Genomic DNA, 17,027 nt, shown 5'->3' with positions numbered 1-17,027 from the left:
AGAAGCACATGGACTGAGGATTCGTCATTCTTCTTCGGTAAATGCAAGGTAATATATTTTGATTTAAACCTCAATTTCTGCTTTATTTGTTTAATACTCTTAATAGTTGATAGAGCTTTTTGTACTTTGTTGTTTCCATGCTGTTTTGTGTGACGTATTAGGTCATGTTAAGAACTTGCACATACACGTTATTCACTACGCGTTATTCTGAGGTACTTTTCAATTTAGTTTATCAGCGAGTCTTTAGCAGATCCCATCGCCGCCACCTCTTCAAGTAGAGTATTATTATCATTATTAGTATTATGCATATCTTATTTAATATAAATCAGCACAGAAACTTCAGCAGGCTTTGTTTTTAATACCTGTTTCCATTTTAGTAATTGTAAAACATTGTAAGTGGCCCACAATCTGAAGAAACATATGCATCTGATTTTGTTTCTTTTACTTTTGAGTGATGGATTAACTATTATTATTATTATTTGTAGAGTACCAGATGATGACCTGCTATGCAGTGGAAATCTAGGTTCTGCACAGTGTCCATGTCATTCTATGTATTAATAGTATTTTTTTATCAAAAATCTATTTCCAACCAAAACTTGAGGAATGTGTGGGCTGTTGAGAAATCTATGGACAATTTGATATGAGGGGAAAATAAGTTCTTCAAGAAAGTGATCCGTGTTGCACAAAATTTAAAAAATGTCCCCTTAATGCTGGCCAAGAAGCATCAAATGGCAATTGTCTATCACATGGATGCCATTTCTTTTTTCAAGCCAAGAGTACAAAGGACAGAGTGTGTAGTTCACGTGTCTCAGACTTTTCTGACAATGTTCAGGAATATCTGCAGCTGTGGAGTCCTTAAGTACTGCCCAGACATGGAGGTTTCAGTTGGATGTTGTTCAGGTTTGCCCAAGTTCATGCAGATTGAGAAAATCTTGGCAATCAACACTGACATATTGTTCCTCTGCAAACCACAGACTGCATGGTTGAGCATTTGCTCTCTTATGAGTTGTGCAGTTTGCATTTACTGCAAGTTGTTCAGCCTTCTCTAATAAATGACCCCTAACCTTTGGCAGCTTATAATATTCTTTTTTCTTTGTTTTGTAGTTTTAGTTTGCCATGTCGATGACTCTTCACGTTACTGTGCATGACAGTGACATGTACTGTGAAATCTTGGAGAAGTGGCCAGCACTTTTCACAGAAAGCCAGGTTGTTTTCCTCCTCCAAATCCCAGAGTTTCTTTCTATGAATTGTGTATTTGAATGTTAATAACCTCTTCATTTTTTTGCTCAGGTCTTTGCAAAATTCAATTGCATATCTTGGGAAAATCTGAGATCTGAGTTCTATGCAGCGTTGAACACGCATTCTGTATGTTTGACTGAAAATTTCGGAGAAAAGGAGGAAATCAGGGAAGAACACTTGATGAAATTATGCATCATGTTGACTCAAGGTATTTCTTTGTGATTGTCATCTTTAAATCATGATTTGGCTATGATTGTTACCCTCACATCTACCTGTATCTACTTTTTCGTAGTCATCTGATGTAACACATGTTTGCACTGCAGTGCTTTATGGTCTTCCAATCCTCTTGGGGATGACCCAGAATAATTTTTCAGGGTGAGTTTCTTAAGTATTTTTATCGCCGTTTATACTTCTGATTTGTGACATTGGTGATTTTAAATTAAATTGATGCAATAAAATATACTGTAAATTCAATTCTGTGTTCTTAAAGGGTTAGTTCACCCAAAAATTCATTATTTAAAAAAAGATTATCCCATAATTTACTCACCTTCAAGCAGTGGTGGACAGTAACGAAGTAAATGTAATTCGTTACTGTACTTAAGTACTTGCGTATCTGTACTTTACTGAAGTATTTCAATTTGGGGAGACTTTTACTTTAACTCCACTACATTTCAAAGTCAAATATCTTACTTTTTACTCTACTACATTTTCAAAATCAGTCGTTCCTTTTTATTTATGAGTGGATAAAAATGTAACTGGTCAAACGAGCCACCAATCACAGTACAGCGCGCGCTTTGTTTTGAACTTGCCTTGGCGGCATCTACTAAGCGCGAACCAGGGGTGCGTTTCCCAAAAGCATCGTTAGACAACTATGGTCGCAAGTTCCGTAGTTATCATCATAGTTCAACGAGTCGGTGTTTCCCGAAACCATCGTTCCAACGAACATTCGCAAACAGCATCGAAGAGTTGTGTGGTTGGAACGACAGCTCTCGACCTGTGGTTAGAAGCAGAGTTTCTTGTTATTATAACATGTGGGCTTAATAAATTATTATCTTGAGCCAAATAAGCAAGATGACATTCAGTACAATCAGTATCTTTTATTTAGAAGACATACAAATGTCCTTTATGTCTTTTAGTTTGTCAATAGATTTAAAGCACCGTTTTTGAAGAGTGCGCATGTGTGAACGTGCTCTAGTGCGTAAGAACGAGCCTATGATTGAATCTGGAAATAAAGCAAATAACTGAGAAAAATATGAGATAGTCCTCAGATGACATGTCCGTCATTTATAGCAAAACATCTAGCATTAATTCGATCGCAAACAGATTCATTAAAAGTAGTTTTTACTCCACCACATGTGTGACATCATTAACCAACGTGTTTGAACAACCAATTTGCGACAATAAGGTTTAGGGAAACAGTCGTGACTAGCAAGTTGATTTCTTCAACAGTGCATCGCACTACGGTAGTGGAGCAGCAAGTTACGTCGTTGTACGGGAAACGCACCCCAGAGCCGTTAAATATGAGAGTTGCGAACATTTAATGGCGTGGTGCAGGTTTATGTGAATGTATCATAACATTAGGATGTTAATAATTATGGCCATAGACACTCCAGAAAAATATATACAGTAAATACTGTAAATGTTATACCTTATGGGAACAGTCCCTTCCCTCCAAAATTAAACACACAAAAAATGTATTCAATTCAAATATATATATATAGATATATATATATAGATATATATATATATATATATATATAGATATATATATATAGATATATATATATATATATACACACACACATCTGACTAATTAATGTCATTTTATTAATAGATTGGTGTGCCATGAGTGACATTAGTCTTCATGTAGACTGAGTTAAGCAAGAGTCTTGTGACAAATTATAATTGGACATTATGGCCATAAAAAAATCATAGTACTTGGATACTTAAGTACATTTGAAGGCAAATACTTTTGTACTTTTACTCAAGTGAATGTTTAAAGGCAGCACTTCTACTTTTACTTGAGTAATATTTTACCTTGAGTATCTTTACTTTAACTCAAGTACATGGTATGTGTACTTCCTCCACCACTGCCTTCAAGCCATCCTAGGTGTATATGGTCTTTCAGCCATACACAATCGCTATCTCTTCCAAGCTTAAAAATGGGATTGAATGGTACCTTCGATTTTGAAGCCCAAGAAAACGCATCCATCCATTAAAAAAAATCATCCATACAGCTCTAGGGGGTTAATAAAGGCCTTCTAAAGCGAAGTGATGCATTTTTGTAAGAAAACTATCCATATTTATAACTTTATGAACTGTAATAACTGGCTTCTGGTCACGGCCGTTCACTGGCTTTCTCTATCCTCTGCGATTTCGCGTTTGTCACTTATCACCGGAACTTATGCTACGCCTACTTCATACGCCGGAACTCGACTCTCTTGTGAGCGTGCGGACTGTGTTACCAGATGCCAGTGATAATAGTTTATAAAGTTATAATATGGATATGTTTCTTAAAAAAATGCATCACTTTAGAAGGCCTTGATTAACCCCCTGGAGTCATATGGATACTTCTATGATGGATGGATGCGCTTTTTGGGCTTCAAAATCTAAGGATCCATTCACTCCCATTATAAAGCTTGGAAGAGTCAGGATACTTTTTAATATAACTCTGTGTTTGGCTGAAATGAGAAAGTCATATACACCTTGAATTGATGAATACATTTTTGGTGAACTAGCCCTTTAATAATTCAGATCAATGTAAAAGTACAATAAAGTATTCCATTGAACTTGTGATTTTCCAAGTCTTCTGAAGACATGCATTATGATACAGTAAACTAGAAAACAAAGTTTAAAGGAATAGTTCACCCAAAAATTATAATTCACCCTTATGATGAGTGATTTCATCAATGTCTTCTGAAACAATATGTTCTGTTTTGTAACTCTTGTCATCTCTCTCATGATTTAAAGCTTGATTACATTTCCTTGTGCTTGATGTTTGCATTGAGCACTGTACACCTGCTGTGGTTAACAAAAATTTATGAAGTTTAAAGTTTTGGTTAATGAACAGCCCATGGTCACTAGAATATATCCAGCACTGAACAGAAATTCACACTTCCTATTTTTCATTCTCTTATAGGATTCAGATGTAGATGCAGGCTTCAGCGAATTAGATGTTGGACTGCTCACAGTTTTACCTGAAGGCAAGCCTGCCAAACGTCCACATGCCCTCAACGTGGATGCAATGGCAGGAAGAATTGTCATGGATGATGTCCCAAATTTGCCACATTCTGTATGTCTCCACTTTGCTTTGATCTATGCTCTAAATTTAGACCATCCAAAGACAAATGAGGAACACATTTGATTTTATTCAGCGGGTATTTCTGTCTTTTGGACAAAAAAGACATTTCTGTCTTTTAAGGGTCTCCAAACCCTTAAAAATGGTCTTTAAGCTGAACTTGTTTCTGGCATATTTTGCTGTAATTGCAGTTCAGTTTAAGAATCTTTCCAAAGACACATGCAGGTTTTTCCAAATTGTAAAGGCTCTTTTTCTTTTTTTTCTTTTTTATTAAATAAATACTTTTTTGGAGTTTGCACAGTGCCTGTTCTGCAAATGCTCTATACCTTGTTTATGGTCCAGATATTATGTTTTCAAGCAGCAGAGTGCTGCAAGAGGTCTAAGTCTTGAGAACAGATAGTTTTTTTATTGTGTTGTTCTTAGAGTTTCAGCTGTTTATTATGCAATTAAACAGTTGAGAATTTCAAATTAAGTGTGTTATTTGAACTAGAAAAATTATGTTCAGTTTACTTAAAGAGAATGGGGAAACCGATTGCATGTAGTATTTTAAGTGTACACCACTTAAAGGTGATACAGTAAACTCATGTTGAGATTAGTGGTATTTCAGATGTAAAGTGAACAATCTGTATTAAATTTAAGTTAATTGACTTAGAGTAATCTACTAATAAATAATTTGTAAGGTTACTAATTAATTTATAGAACATTAACAAAAAAAATTAAGTTAACTACAAATTTACTATTAAGTTTAATAACAAGTTGACATTACTTGCATAGGAACATTAATATAACTTCATTTTAGTAAGTAAGTTTTTTTTGCAGAAATAAGGCAATAGGTTTCCTTAATTTTTAAGTAAACTGAACATGTACGATTTTACAGTGTATTAAGGTAACACATTTAAAATACTGTCTTGTGTAAGACGATGTAATGTTTAAAGTATATTGTACAAAGTATGACTAAGTAATAACAGTTTGATTTTGAAGACAAAGTGTGCAATTTGTAGTATTTTGAATAAGCCAAAGGTGTTACGGAGCATATACTTTTTACTCAAATATAATACACTTATGGTATATTGTTTGTATGTTTCGAATACACTTGCAATTAATTTGTAATGTACTTCTAACACAAATATAATACACTTATGGTATATTGTTTGTATGTTTCGAATACACTTGCAATTAATTTGTAATGTACTTGTAACACAAATAAAGTATACTTTAATATCACTAATCAAGCATGGAATTACCCTACACTGGCATATACTTAAAGTATACTAAGTATACTTGAAGTTGTTACAATTTAGTACACAAAAGTACACTAAATACACTTAAAGTTTTGTTTTACTACAATTTAAATACAACTTAAATATACTTAGTACAAAATTAGTTGTTTCAAAATAGCACTCTTCAAGTTAACTAACTTAACACAATTGAAGCATACTTAAATTAGTCTGGCTTCAAGTATACTTAGCATATTTTTTTCACAAGGGATGTTAGGAGATGAGACTCGCTACAAAGGAGAATTCAATGTTCTAAAGACAACATCGGGTGGGAACAAACTCCCCCTTGGCGATTTATGTACGCCACAGCCACAGTCCTGTGAAAGCCCTGCACATCTGCCTGAAAAGCTCTCAGAGCAAAGAGGACAGCCAGCAGTCCCCATTTCAAGTTCCTCAGGAACTGTTGCCCCGCTCAGGAGGTTTTCCACTGGGAGGAACAATTATGCGTTTTGGCCATGGCTGTTGTGGCCTCAACATCAGCTTAGTCTCTGCCTTCTGCCACTAGAAACTCAGGGGTGCTTTGCTTCATGAGGCGCTACACAGATCCAGTCGAAGTGACCGACTTGAAAAGGAAATAATTTTTTTTATTTTTTTTTAAATGTATTTACTTTTTAAAGAATACAATGTGAATTGAGAATTAACAATGATTACACTCGCAATTATTAAAAAAATCTTATTATTATTATTATCATTTGACATTTGAGTCAAGAAATCAAAACCTTTTGAAAAGCATATTAAATCAACATATATACAGATAAAGAATAACAAAGTAAGGACTTAGCAGTGGTTTAAACTGGATTTTTATTATTATTTGTCACTGACACTCTAGCAGAATATTTTGAGACAAAGGAATTATAGGTTTGTATTCTATTGACTGTAGTGCACCATACCTCTCCCTTCTCATTTCTTATCCTCCTGTTGAACTCTTTGCCATCGATGCACAGAAAGTCCTCTCCAGGTTGAATGATGCCGCACTTGATAGCGATCGCTCTTGCAGTGTTGATGTTGTCTCCAGTCACCATACGTACAGTGATGCCAGCACGCTGGCACTTCCTAATGGCGTCGGGCACCTGGGGGCAAAAATGATTCCAGTTTGAGCTACATGGTAGCTAGTGAGCTTTAATTCTACATGTACCACCTCTCCACTAGAGAAGAGAGGCTAGTGCGGGGGCCTTTTCAAACCGCAAGCCCACGCCTGTGCTGCAGAATATGAGAACACCACCACAAAACACACACGATTCAATGACCCGACCTGATTTCTCTAATCTCTTGCTTTGTGGTGAGTTGGCACATTTAGATGCTCCAGTTGAGTAAGTGAGTGCTCATTAGGAGATATTCAAAGGGGTCCTAAAGTAATTATGCAATGGCGGATTACACAGAGATGATTTCTCAAGCAGAAAAGGACAGAATTAATCATTTGCAAGTTTGTGGTCAGCTTGATTCAAGTAGAATTTTCGATGCACCAGTTAATTGATCTTAGTGATTTGTATGTTCCAGTGAGTGAATATTACCAAGAACAAAGAATAATTGACCTCCCCAAAAGAAACAAAGAGAGAGAGAGAATAAATTATATTAATAATAAATTATATGCATAAAAAAAAGGTTATTTTTAAGTCATATTTTTGCTTTGTGACTACTGTCATGACAGTTAGGCACAATTATGCTGAAAATTATAATTGCTATAATGCGTCATAATGTTTTATGTACTTATTTATTTATTTTATGTTTGTTTGTTTTTCATTTGTTTGTAATTCCCATTATTCTCAAAGGCGATTTCCATTACAGTAAAAATGACTATAAAACAAAGATGTTGTTTATGTGTATAATGATGTATAAATATTTTAGCATTTAAATTACACTGGTGGCCAAAAGTTTGGAATTATGTACAGATTTAGCTGTTTCAGAAAGAAATTTGTACTTCAATTCATCAAAGTGGCATTGAAATGATCACAAAATATAGTCAGAACATTACTGATGTAAAAAAAACAACACCATCACTATTTGAAAAAAGTCATTTTTGATCTAGAGAGGCCCCATTTCCAGCAGCCATCACTCCAACACCTTACCCTTGAGTAATCATGCTAAATTGCTAATTTGGTAAAGAAAATCACTTGCCATTATATCAAACACAGCTGAAAGCTACTTGGTTTGTTAAATGAAGCTTAACATTGTCATGGTGTTTGTTTTTTAATTTGCCACAGTGTGCAATAGACTGACATGTCTTAAAGTCAGTATTAGGTCAAAAATGTCAAAAAAGAAACACCTTTCTCTAGAAACTCATCAGTCAATCATTGATTTGAGGAATGGAGGCTATACAATTCTTAAAATTATAAAAAAAAACTGAAGATTTCATACAAAGGTGTACAATACAGTCTTCAAAGACAAAGGACAGCTGGCTCTAACAAGTACAGAAAGAGATGTGGAAGGCCAGATTTACAACTAAACAAGAGGATAAGTACATCAGATTCTCGTTTGAGAAATAGACACCTCACATGTTCTCAGCTCACAACTTCATTGAATTCTTCCTGCTCAGCACCTGTTGCATGAACAACAGTAATGTAAGACTCAGAGGTAAAGGCCTTATGGCAAGAATTGTAAAGAAAAAGCCACTATTGAAACAAAAAACAAAAAGAAAAGGTTAGAGTGGGCAAAGAAACAGATAACTGGAAAAGAGTGTTACAGATTGTAACTGTCATGAACTCCAGTTCCACAATCCACCCCACTTCTTCCAGTTCCCACACTCGTGCTCAATCTCCTGAATATTTCCCCTGCCCTGCTCCGCCTGTTTGTTTAATTGGACTGATCTCTTTGGCTCTGACTTTGGACTGTGTTTTACCTCGCTTCTCTGGATTTGCCCTCTGTGTTTTGAATTCTGCGATTAAACCTGTTTCTTCATTTGAATCCTTCTCGTCCTGTTTTCGTCACAGAATAACCAACCATTCTATCATGGATTCAGCAGAAAATCTTCAAGGCTCATTAGAACGGATGTGTGTGGCGATTGCATCTCAAGGATCATCTGTTGGGAGGCATGAACAGGCATTGACCACCCAGGGACAACAGATCCAGGAGATACTACAAATGGTATGTGCTTTATCTGACCAGTTAAATTCCGTTCAACCCTTCTATTCAACCTGTACCTGCCCCTGAACCTGTAGAGATTTCCAACACACTGCAGAGCGCTGCTAGTTTTGTATCTCCCGAGAGGTTTGATGGATCTTCGGATAATTGCCAGGGCTTTCTTATGCAGTGTAGTTTTTATCTAAAATATCACCCCCATCTACGATCGGACAGTGAGAGGATTCATTTTATGATCTCCCTGCTTACTGGCAGAGCAAGAGAGTGGGCCACTGCACTGTGGACAGCAAATAACCCTGTACTATCGTCATATGATCAGTTCTGTGACCAAATTTCCACGGTATTCGATCACCCAGCGGCCGGGAAAGATGTAAGTAGTTGCCTTATGGACAGTAAGCAGGGGTCGCGTACCGCTGCTGATTATGCTTTAGACTTCCGCACTGTAGCTGCGAGAAGCGGGTGGAGTGAACCAGCTTTGTTAACAGTGTATCGCCGCGGTTTAAGTCCTCCGTTACAAATGGAGCTAGCCTGTTGAGGAGAGTCGCTGGGTTTAGAGGATTATATCCAGCTATCCATCTCTATTGATAACCTGTTGCGAGATCGCACTTATAGACGTCTTTCCAGTGGTTCATAACGAACCCTTTGCTCTCGTCCTCTACAAGCCCCACCTCAGGAAGGTCTCACTCAGCCTACCCATGAACCCATGCAGCCCGGTCATGCTCCATTAACCCCCGCAGAGCGGGAGAGACGTTTAACACAGCGCCTTTGTTTATACTGTGGTCAACCTGGACATTGCATTGTTTCATGACCTGTTCGCCCCCAGCCTTCCTCTTCTATGAGCCAAGGCAGAACTTCTGTAATTTTAGATATCACTCAAAAGCAAGTTACACTTCCTGTAATTATATCAATTGACAATATTTGTTATTCTACTTCAGCCCTAGTCGATTCAAGAGCGGCAGGTCATTTTATTGATGATCATTTGGTCCAGAGTCTTGGAATTCCCATTAGTTCAGTTGAGCTGCCCCTCAGAGTTAATTCATTGGATGGAGCACCTCTTGGATCTGGATTTATTACCCACAGAACTGTGCCACTGACACTTCAGGTGGGACTGTTTCATAAGGAAATAATTACATTTTTTGTTGTTCATTCACCCAGAGATTCTGTAGTTTTAGGCCATCCTTGGCTATGCCTCCATGACCCCCATATTTCCTGGCGCACGGGGGAGCTGTTGAGCTGGAATAATCACTGCTTATCACACTGTCTTAGTTTACCCATTTTTTCAACCTCAGTAGAAAGCCCAGAAATTAAGTCACCTGTAACCATTCCCTCTGAGTATACTGAATATGCGGATGTTTTCGCAAAAACTCAGACCGCCCTTCCGCCACATCGTAGCTGGGATTGCGCAATTGATCTACTACCGGGGTCTTCTCTCTCCAAAAGCAGAGTGTACCCCTTATCGCTCCCAGAATCTAAGGCTATGGATGATTACATTGATGAGGCCCTAAGCCTTGGTATAATTCGTCTGTCCACTTCTCCAGTTGCGTCAGAGTTCTTCTTTGTGGAGAAAAAGGATGGTGGACTCCGTCCTTGTATTGATTATCGTGCCTTGAATGATGTCACAGTGAAATTCACGTATCCCTTGCCTCTTATCCAACCGACACTGGAACATTTCAGTTAAGCTCAGTTTTTTACCAAACTCGACCTCAGGAGTGCATACAATCTCATTCGCATCAGGGAAGGAGATGAATGGAAAACTGCTTTCATCACCACTAGGGGGCACTATGAATATTTGGTTATGCCATATGGCCTTGCTAATGCACCTTCTGTGTTCCAATCAATCATGAATGAGATTTTTCGGGACATGATTGACCAGTTCCTGATTATTTATATTGATGACCTGTTAATTTACTCCACTAGCCTTTCTGAACACACGGATCATGTTTCTAGGGTGCTGCAGAGGCTCAGGGAAAACTGCCTATTCGTAAAAGCTGAGAAATATGAGTTTCATCGTTCTTCTGTTTCTTTTTTGGGCTATGTCTTGTCTGCAGGCACTATGAAGATGGAGACCAACAAGGTCTCTGCAGTCCAGTCCTGGCCTGAACCCAAGATGCTGAAGGAACTTCAGCATTTTCTTGAATTTGCAAATTATTATAGGCGCTTCATTTGGAACTTCAGGAAGATAGCTGTGCCTCTCACTGCTCTGACACAAGGTAAACCTAAAACCTTATCGTGGACTCCATCAGCTCAGCAGGCTTTCCAGGCCCTGAAAGACACATTTACTTGTTCTCCGGCTCTGAAACAACCAGATCCTACTCTGCCCTTTGTTGTGGAGGTCAACGCCTCTGAAACTGGTGTGGGAGCTGTACTCTCACAAAGGCATGGAGCTCCTGCAAAGTTGTACCCCTGTGCATTCTATTCCCATAAGTTGTCCCCTCCAGAACAAAATTATGATGTTGGAAACAGGGAGTTACTGGCTATCAAGTTAGCCTTAGAGGAATGGCGTCACTGTTTGGAGGGTTCTAGATACCCTTTCGTTGTACTGACCGATCATAAGAACCTTGAATACATTCTCTCAGCCAAACGATTAAATCCCAGACAGGCCAGATGGGCAATGTGCTGTGCTCGTTTACATTTTTCGGTCACCTACCATCCGGGGTCAAAGAACACAAAGGCAGATGCCCTGTCCAGGCTTTTTTACAATGACTCCAAGCCCACAGAGCCCAACATAATCCTTCCTAGTGGCTCTAGTGAGGTGGGAATTATTGGAGGCTATACAACAAGCTCAAGGGAATGAACCAGCACCACCTCAGGCTCTTCCACATAAGATGTTTGTACCTGCTGTGGTTCACCCCCAGTTGATGCAATGGGTACATCCCTTTGTTCTGGTCATCCGGGTATCACTCATTCTATAGAGTTAATCACTTGGAAATTTTGGTGGCCCTCCTTAGCAGAAGTTGTATGTGATTATATCCTGTCCTGCCCTGTCTGTGCCCAATCCAAAACTCCTCACAGCCTGCCAGCTGGACTTCTCCAACCATTGCCAATACCTAATCGGCCGTGGTCTCATATTGCCATGGACTTCATTAACGATTTACCACCATCAGACGATTGCACGACTATTCTAGTAGTTATCAACAGGTTCTCAAAGATGTGCCATTTGGTCCCATTGTCCGGACTACCCAATGCCACCCAACTTGCAGACATTATAATCAATCACATATTACAGAATTTTGGCATTCCAGAGGAGATTACTTCTGACAGGGGAACCCAATTCACATCTAGGTTTTGGCGAGCATTTTGTGACAGACTGGCCATCCAACTCAAGTTCTCCTCTGGGTACCACCCACAAACCAATGGTCAAATGGAACGTCTGAATCAGGAAGTCGGCAAATATCTCAGAGCCTTTTGTTCACAGAACCAAGCAAACTAGAACACCTCCCTTGGGCCGAGTATGCCCAAAGCTCTCTGGTCAGTTTGTCTACCCAGCTTACTCCATTTCAATGTGTTCTGGGTTATCAACCACCACTGTTCCCGTGGGAGGCTGAGTCAAGTGATGTTCCTGCTGTGGATTCTTGGGCCCAAAGGTGTACTCAAGTCTGCAGAGCTACCCATGATCATCTGCAGTGCGCCACTCAAACGCAGAAATCTAAAGCGGACCGGCGACGCAGACCCATACTCATTTTCCATCCGGGTGTGGTTATCAACCCGGAATATCTGTCTACGTGTCCCTTCTAGAAAATTAAGCCCCAGGTATATCGGTCCATTTAAGATAATTAAAAGAATAAATCCTGTTACTTATAAACTGTTACTTCCATCTCATTACAAAATCTGTCCTGTGTTTCATGTGTCCCTACTCAAGCCTGTGTTCTACATCCCAATGGTTCCGCTTGCAGCCTCTCAGACTCCCCCTCCACCAATGGACATTGGTGGCCAGCCAGCCTTTGCTGTCCGGGCTTTGTTAGACTCCAGACGTTGTGGCAGCCAGTTGCAATACTTGGTAGACTGGGAGGGCTATGGACCAGAGGAGCAGTCTTGGGTGCTGTCGAAGGACATCTTGGACCATACCCTGAAAGGAAATTTCCATCTCCAGCATCCTGATCGACCTGCACCATTTCCTAGGGGACACACTCCTCGTCACCGAGCACCTGGAGTCGTCCGCAGAAGAAGGGGGAGTACTGTCATGAACTCCAGTTCCACAATCCACCCCACTTCTTACAGTTCCTACACTCGTGCACAATCTCTTGAATATTAGTTTCACCTGCGCTGTTTTGGACTCTATTTATACCTTGCCTTTTCACTTATGACTTTGTTGGTTATGCCATGTTCTTATCCTGCTTTGCTAACTCCTTTAGAACACCTGTTGTAATTCTAGCGTTCATTCTCGTGTTTGTTTTTTCCCCTGCCCTGCTCTGCCTGTTTGTTTAATTGGACTGATCTCTTTGGCTCTGACTTTGGACCTCGCTTCTCTGGATTGCCTTCTGTGTTTTGAATTCTGCGATTAAACCTGTTTCTGCGTTTGAATCCTTCTCGTCCTGTTTTTGTCACAGTAAATCCATTGAGCTTTTGTCGGATTAGCTAGACTGTAAGGTGCGTGAGAAGTGACCGACAAGACAACCACATCTATGTCAAGTGCTACAGGAAATGTGGGGTGAAATGTCACCTGAGTATCTGGACAAACTGACAGCTAGAATGCCAAGGATCTGCAAAACTGTCATTGCTGCACGTGCAGGATTTTTTGATGAGAAAACTTTGAAGTAGTTTAAGAAGTTCTGAAATTGTTTTACAAATTGTAATAGTATTTTTTTCCACGTTATTAATGTCCTGACTATACATTGCTATCAGTTGAATGCCACTTTGGTTAATTAATGTACCAATTTCTTTCCATAGGTGCAAAATCTGTATATTATTCAAAACGTTTGGCCACCAGTGTAAATATATTAATTTTTTGCACTACAGTAATGAGTAAGAGTTTTTTTATTTATTTTTTTATGTTTTCAACAATTAAGCACACATTTAACCCCAAATTCTCATTACTGTAATGCATAAAAAAAATCTGATTCTGGTTACTGTTAATAAAAACTCTATCCTGAGCATTAATCAAATTCAGTAGGCCTTACAAAACCTGATGATGTATATAATATGAATGTACTTTACTTTGTTTTTGGGACACTGTGTGTATGTTCTTACATTACAAAATAAATAAATATATTGAGTTCATCTTAACCTAGTATATGATTAAACTATAACTATTTGGACCTTTTAAAAATGATGGCAATAAAAATGATCAAATGTCCCACGTTGCCTGTTTTCAGCTTATTAATGCTTACAATTTTACCAAAATGCACTGTACAATTAAAATAACATATTTTTTGTTCCATGAAATAAATCAATAATTAAAGTTTCGCATTACAATAGCAAAAATGTGGGGGTTTACAATGTCCTTAATTTGTCTTAATTTTCTTTATGCAAAACAGATATATATATATTTCTTTTACTCTGATTTTTGGGGTGAAATATGACATGGACATTTCTTTTCTTTACTGTAATACTCACAACTCTATGAGGCACTGTATAAGCTATTGGCATTTTTTAATGGGCAACTACCCAAAGAAAATATTTTTCTTTTCAAGAGACAAATCAATAAAAAATGTCCCTATCTTCTTTACTTGCTACTATCTGTAATTATATTTTCCCCATATAATTGCTAATTATGCTACGTATACTTGTTTTACGCTAGAGTCTATGAAAAAGAGTAAATCCTAGGACACCTGGCAATCACAGACATTATGGAAATGGAGGACGTTCTAGACACTTGAGCACGAGATGACATCATGAAAACAAAAAATGCAGTCCTACTTAACTCATCAGGAGACAAGGAAGAGCTTCATTAATAAAACAAAATGACAGAGGAAACCTTGGTAACATCAGACATTTAAGATGAATGGATTTCTTTACAGATTCTCAAATTTCGTCTGTTCTATTAGGGAAAGGAGCGAGTCACGCTTCACGTCAGGTGCAATGCCTCTGCTAACACCACAATTAGATTAAAAAGAATCTGTCAACATAATGCTCGCATTTTTAAAACACTATCATAGAAACCAATTACATTTTCAAAATCCATTTCTGCAATTCCGAAGAGGAATGTAAAGAGTTCGTTTTCCAGTCAGAGCTTTTTGAATGTTCCCTCAGAAGTTATTCTGTTTTACCACAGATATTGCTTTCTGTAAGAAGTCTTCAACAAACAACCCGAGATACAGGTCGAGAGAATTTGAGCAAAGATATAGTGAGGTAGAAGGAGGAGGTTAAATAATGCAGCAGTGTAGACAGTTATTCAGTCCCTGTTTGTGAAGATATATGTACGATCAGTTAATATTTTCAAATCATTCCTATCTGTCACAATAACGTATGTGTATCTGATGAATTTCTCTTCAAATTTCAATTATGTCATCATTTACTCACCCTCATGTTGTTTTAATGAAAGAGAACAGTGACTGAGGCTAACATTCATACAGGTTTGAACTGATATTGTTGTGAGTAAATTATGAGAGAATGTTCATTTTTAAGTAAAAAAAATCCACAGTGAACATCAATAAAGCTTTCATTACAGGCATAAAATGAAAACTTAGAAAAAGTGAAATACAGCATGATGAAACTAGATTTCAAGTTCTTACCTCAGGTCTTACAGGATCTTCAATTCCAACCACACATATTGCTGTCAGGTCAGTTAAAATGTTGTTTTCGTCATCCCAGTTGGGCTCTGGGTTGGCAGGGAAGTCACGGTAAGCCACGCAGATAGTTCTGAGTCCGTTGCAGGCCATGGGTTCGATTACTTTCTTCACCATCTCATCCCTGTCCCTCGGTCTGAAAACGCGAGGTTCGCTCACCTCATTTAAAATACGTGAACACCTGAACCAAAGGTAGCAGGGTAACTTCCACACAATCTCATAAAACATGGTCATATTGTTGTAGTGGAATGCTAATTATTTTAAATGTTTTCAATAAAGATTTCTGACATCATTTTAAAGCCATTTCCTCATTCCTCCACAAAGCGCACATTAACATCACAAAACACTTGAGGCACATGAAACTGCGACTTATTTTAACATAATGGGTCTCACTCGCTTATCATAATGAGTATTTGTGCATAAAACCTTTGTGCTAATGTTTGTATGTGGAAATGATTCATCAATAGGTGTACAATTCAAACTCAACCCACACATACGCAAAAATCGCAGACTCCTGGTGGCTTTAAAAACATGTAATGTGTTAAGCTGAAATGTTTTGGATTTATTAGTAGAAATTTAAAATGTGTTTACAATAAGTCTTATTTCAGAGTAACAGAAATGATGTGCATTATACTTTGTTTGATCCCTGATAGTTTCTGCATACAAATACAGACAAATGTATAGTCTAGGCCTGTTTAAAATGTGTTTATTGTATTTCAAGTGGTTTTGAGAGTGCACATTTGGCTTTACTCAAAAGTCTTGCTGCGCATAAGGAGTGAAAAAAACACTGTACAGGTGAGGTTTTGCTGAATGCCCTTATATGGTGATAATTTAGGTGTGTATTAGGCTACTTACAAACTGCGGGCATACACTCCCTCATTTAGAATAATCTGGATTCATCAACATTAGTGCAATCGTAAGAACAAATTTGTGTATTTAATAATTTGCAAGAACATTTTCTGCACATGTACAGTGGCTCAAAAATGATTTGGATACTCAATTTCTTTAAATTATATACCAAAAAAGGGACATTCATTTTAAAGAAATATTGCACTTTTTAAGCTAAAACATTCACAAAAATAAGTTTTCAAATGATAAAACAATAGATGTATGGTTCAAAATAAAGACATAAACTATTAGAAAACTGTCTAATAATCAAACTTAGTGGAACGTGTTTATACTGTAGTTAGTGATGAACTACAGCTGTGGTTACAGTACTGGACACCAACTTGAGGGGACTGAATTCATACATCCACTAGATATGACCTTGGGAAAATTTCAGTTGGTGAAATGTATTTGCAAAAATGGCATAGAAAAAAAAAACAGTAAAACAAGATCTAAGAAAAGATCTAGCATCATTAGTTTGCAAGTGAATATAAACTATGTTTTTTCTAATGCAGTGTCACAAGGGGT

The 17,027-nt window shown here is 37.9% G+C and overlaps 1 protein-coding gene across 8 annotated transcripts in view; it reads right to left on the bottom strand.

Annotated features, from left to right (window-relative positions):
* LOC127625692 (plasma membrane calcium-transporting ATPase 2) overlaps positions 1–17,027 on the bottom strand; it is a 401,637-nt gene that overhangs the window by 78,508 nt on the left and 306,102 nt on the right. For all 8 annotated transcript variants that reach the window (XM_052101030.1, XM_052101033.1, XM_052101034.1 and 5 more), the window contains 2 exons: positions 15,561–15,795; positions 6,705–6,884 (listed from right to left, as the gene is read on the bottom strand). In XM_052101030.1, coding sequence (XP_051956990.1) covers positions 6,705–6,884; positions 15,561–15,795 — 415 coding nt within the window. The remainder of the gene's footprint in view (positions 1–6,704; positions 6,885–15,560; positions 15,796–17,027) is intronic.

Source organism: Xyrauchen texanus, chromosome 32 (assembly GCF_025860055.1).
Source record: "Xyrauchen texanus isolate HMW12.3.18 chromosome 32, RBS_HiC_50CHRs, whole genome shotgun sequence".
Taxonomy (NCBI): domain Eukaryota; kingdom Metazoa; phylum Chordata; class Actinopteri; order Cypriniformes; family Catostomidae; genus Xyrauchen; species Xyrauchen texanus.
The sequence above is the reverse complement of the archived record's forward strand: the minus strand, read 5'-3'. Positions and strand labels throughout refer to the sequence as shown.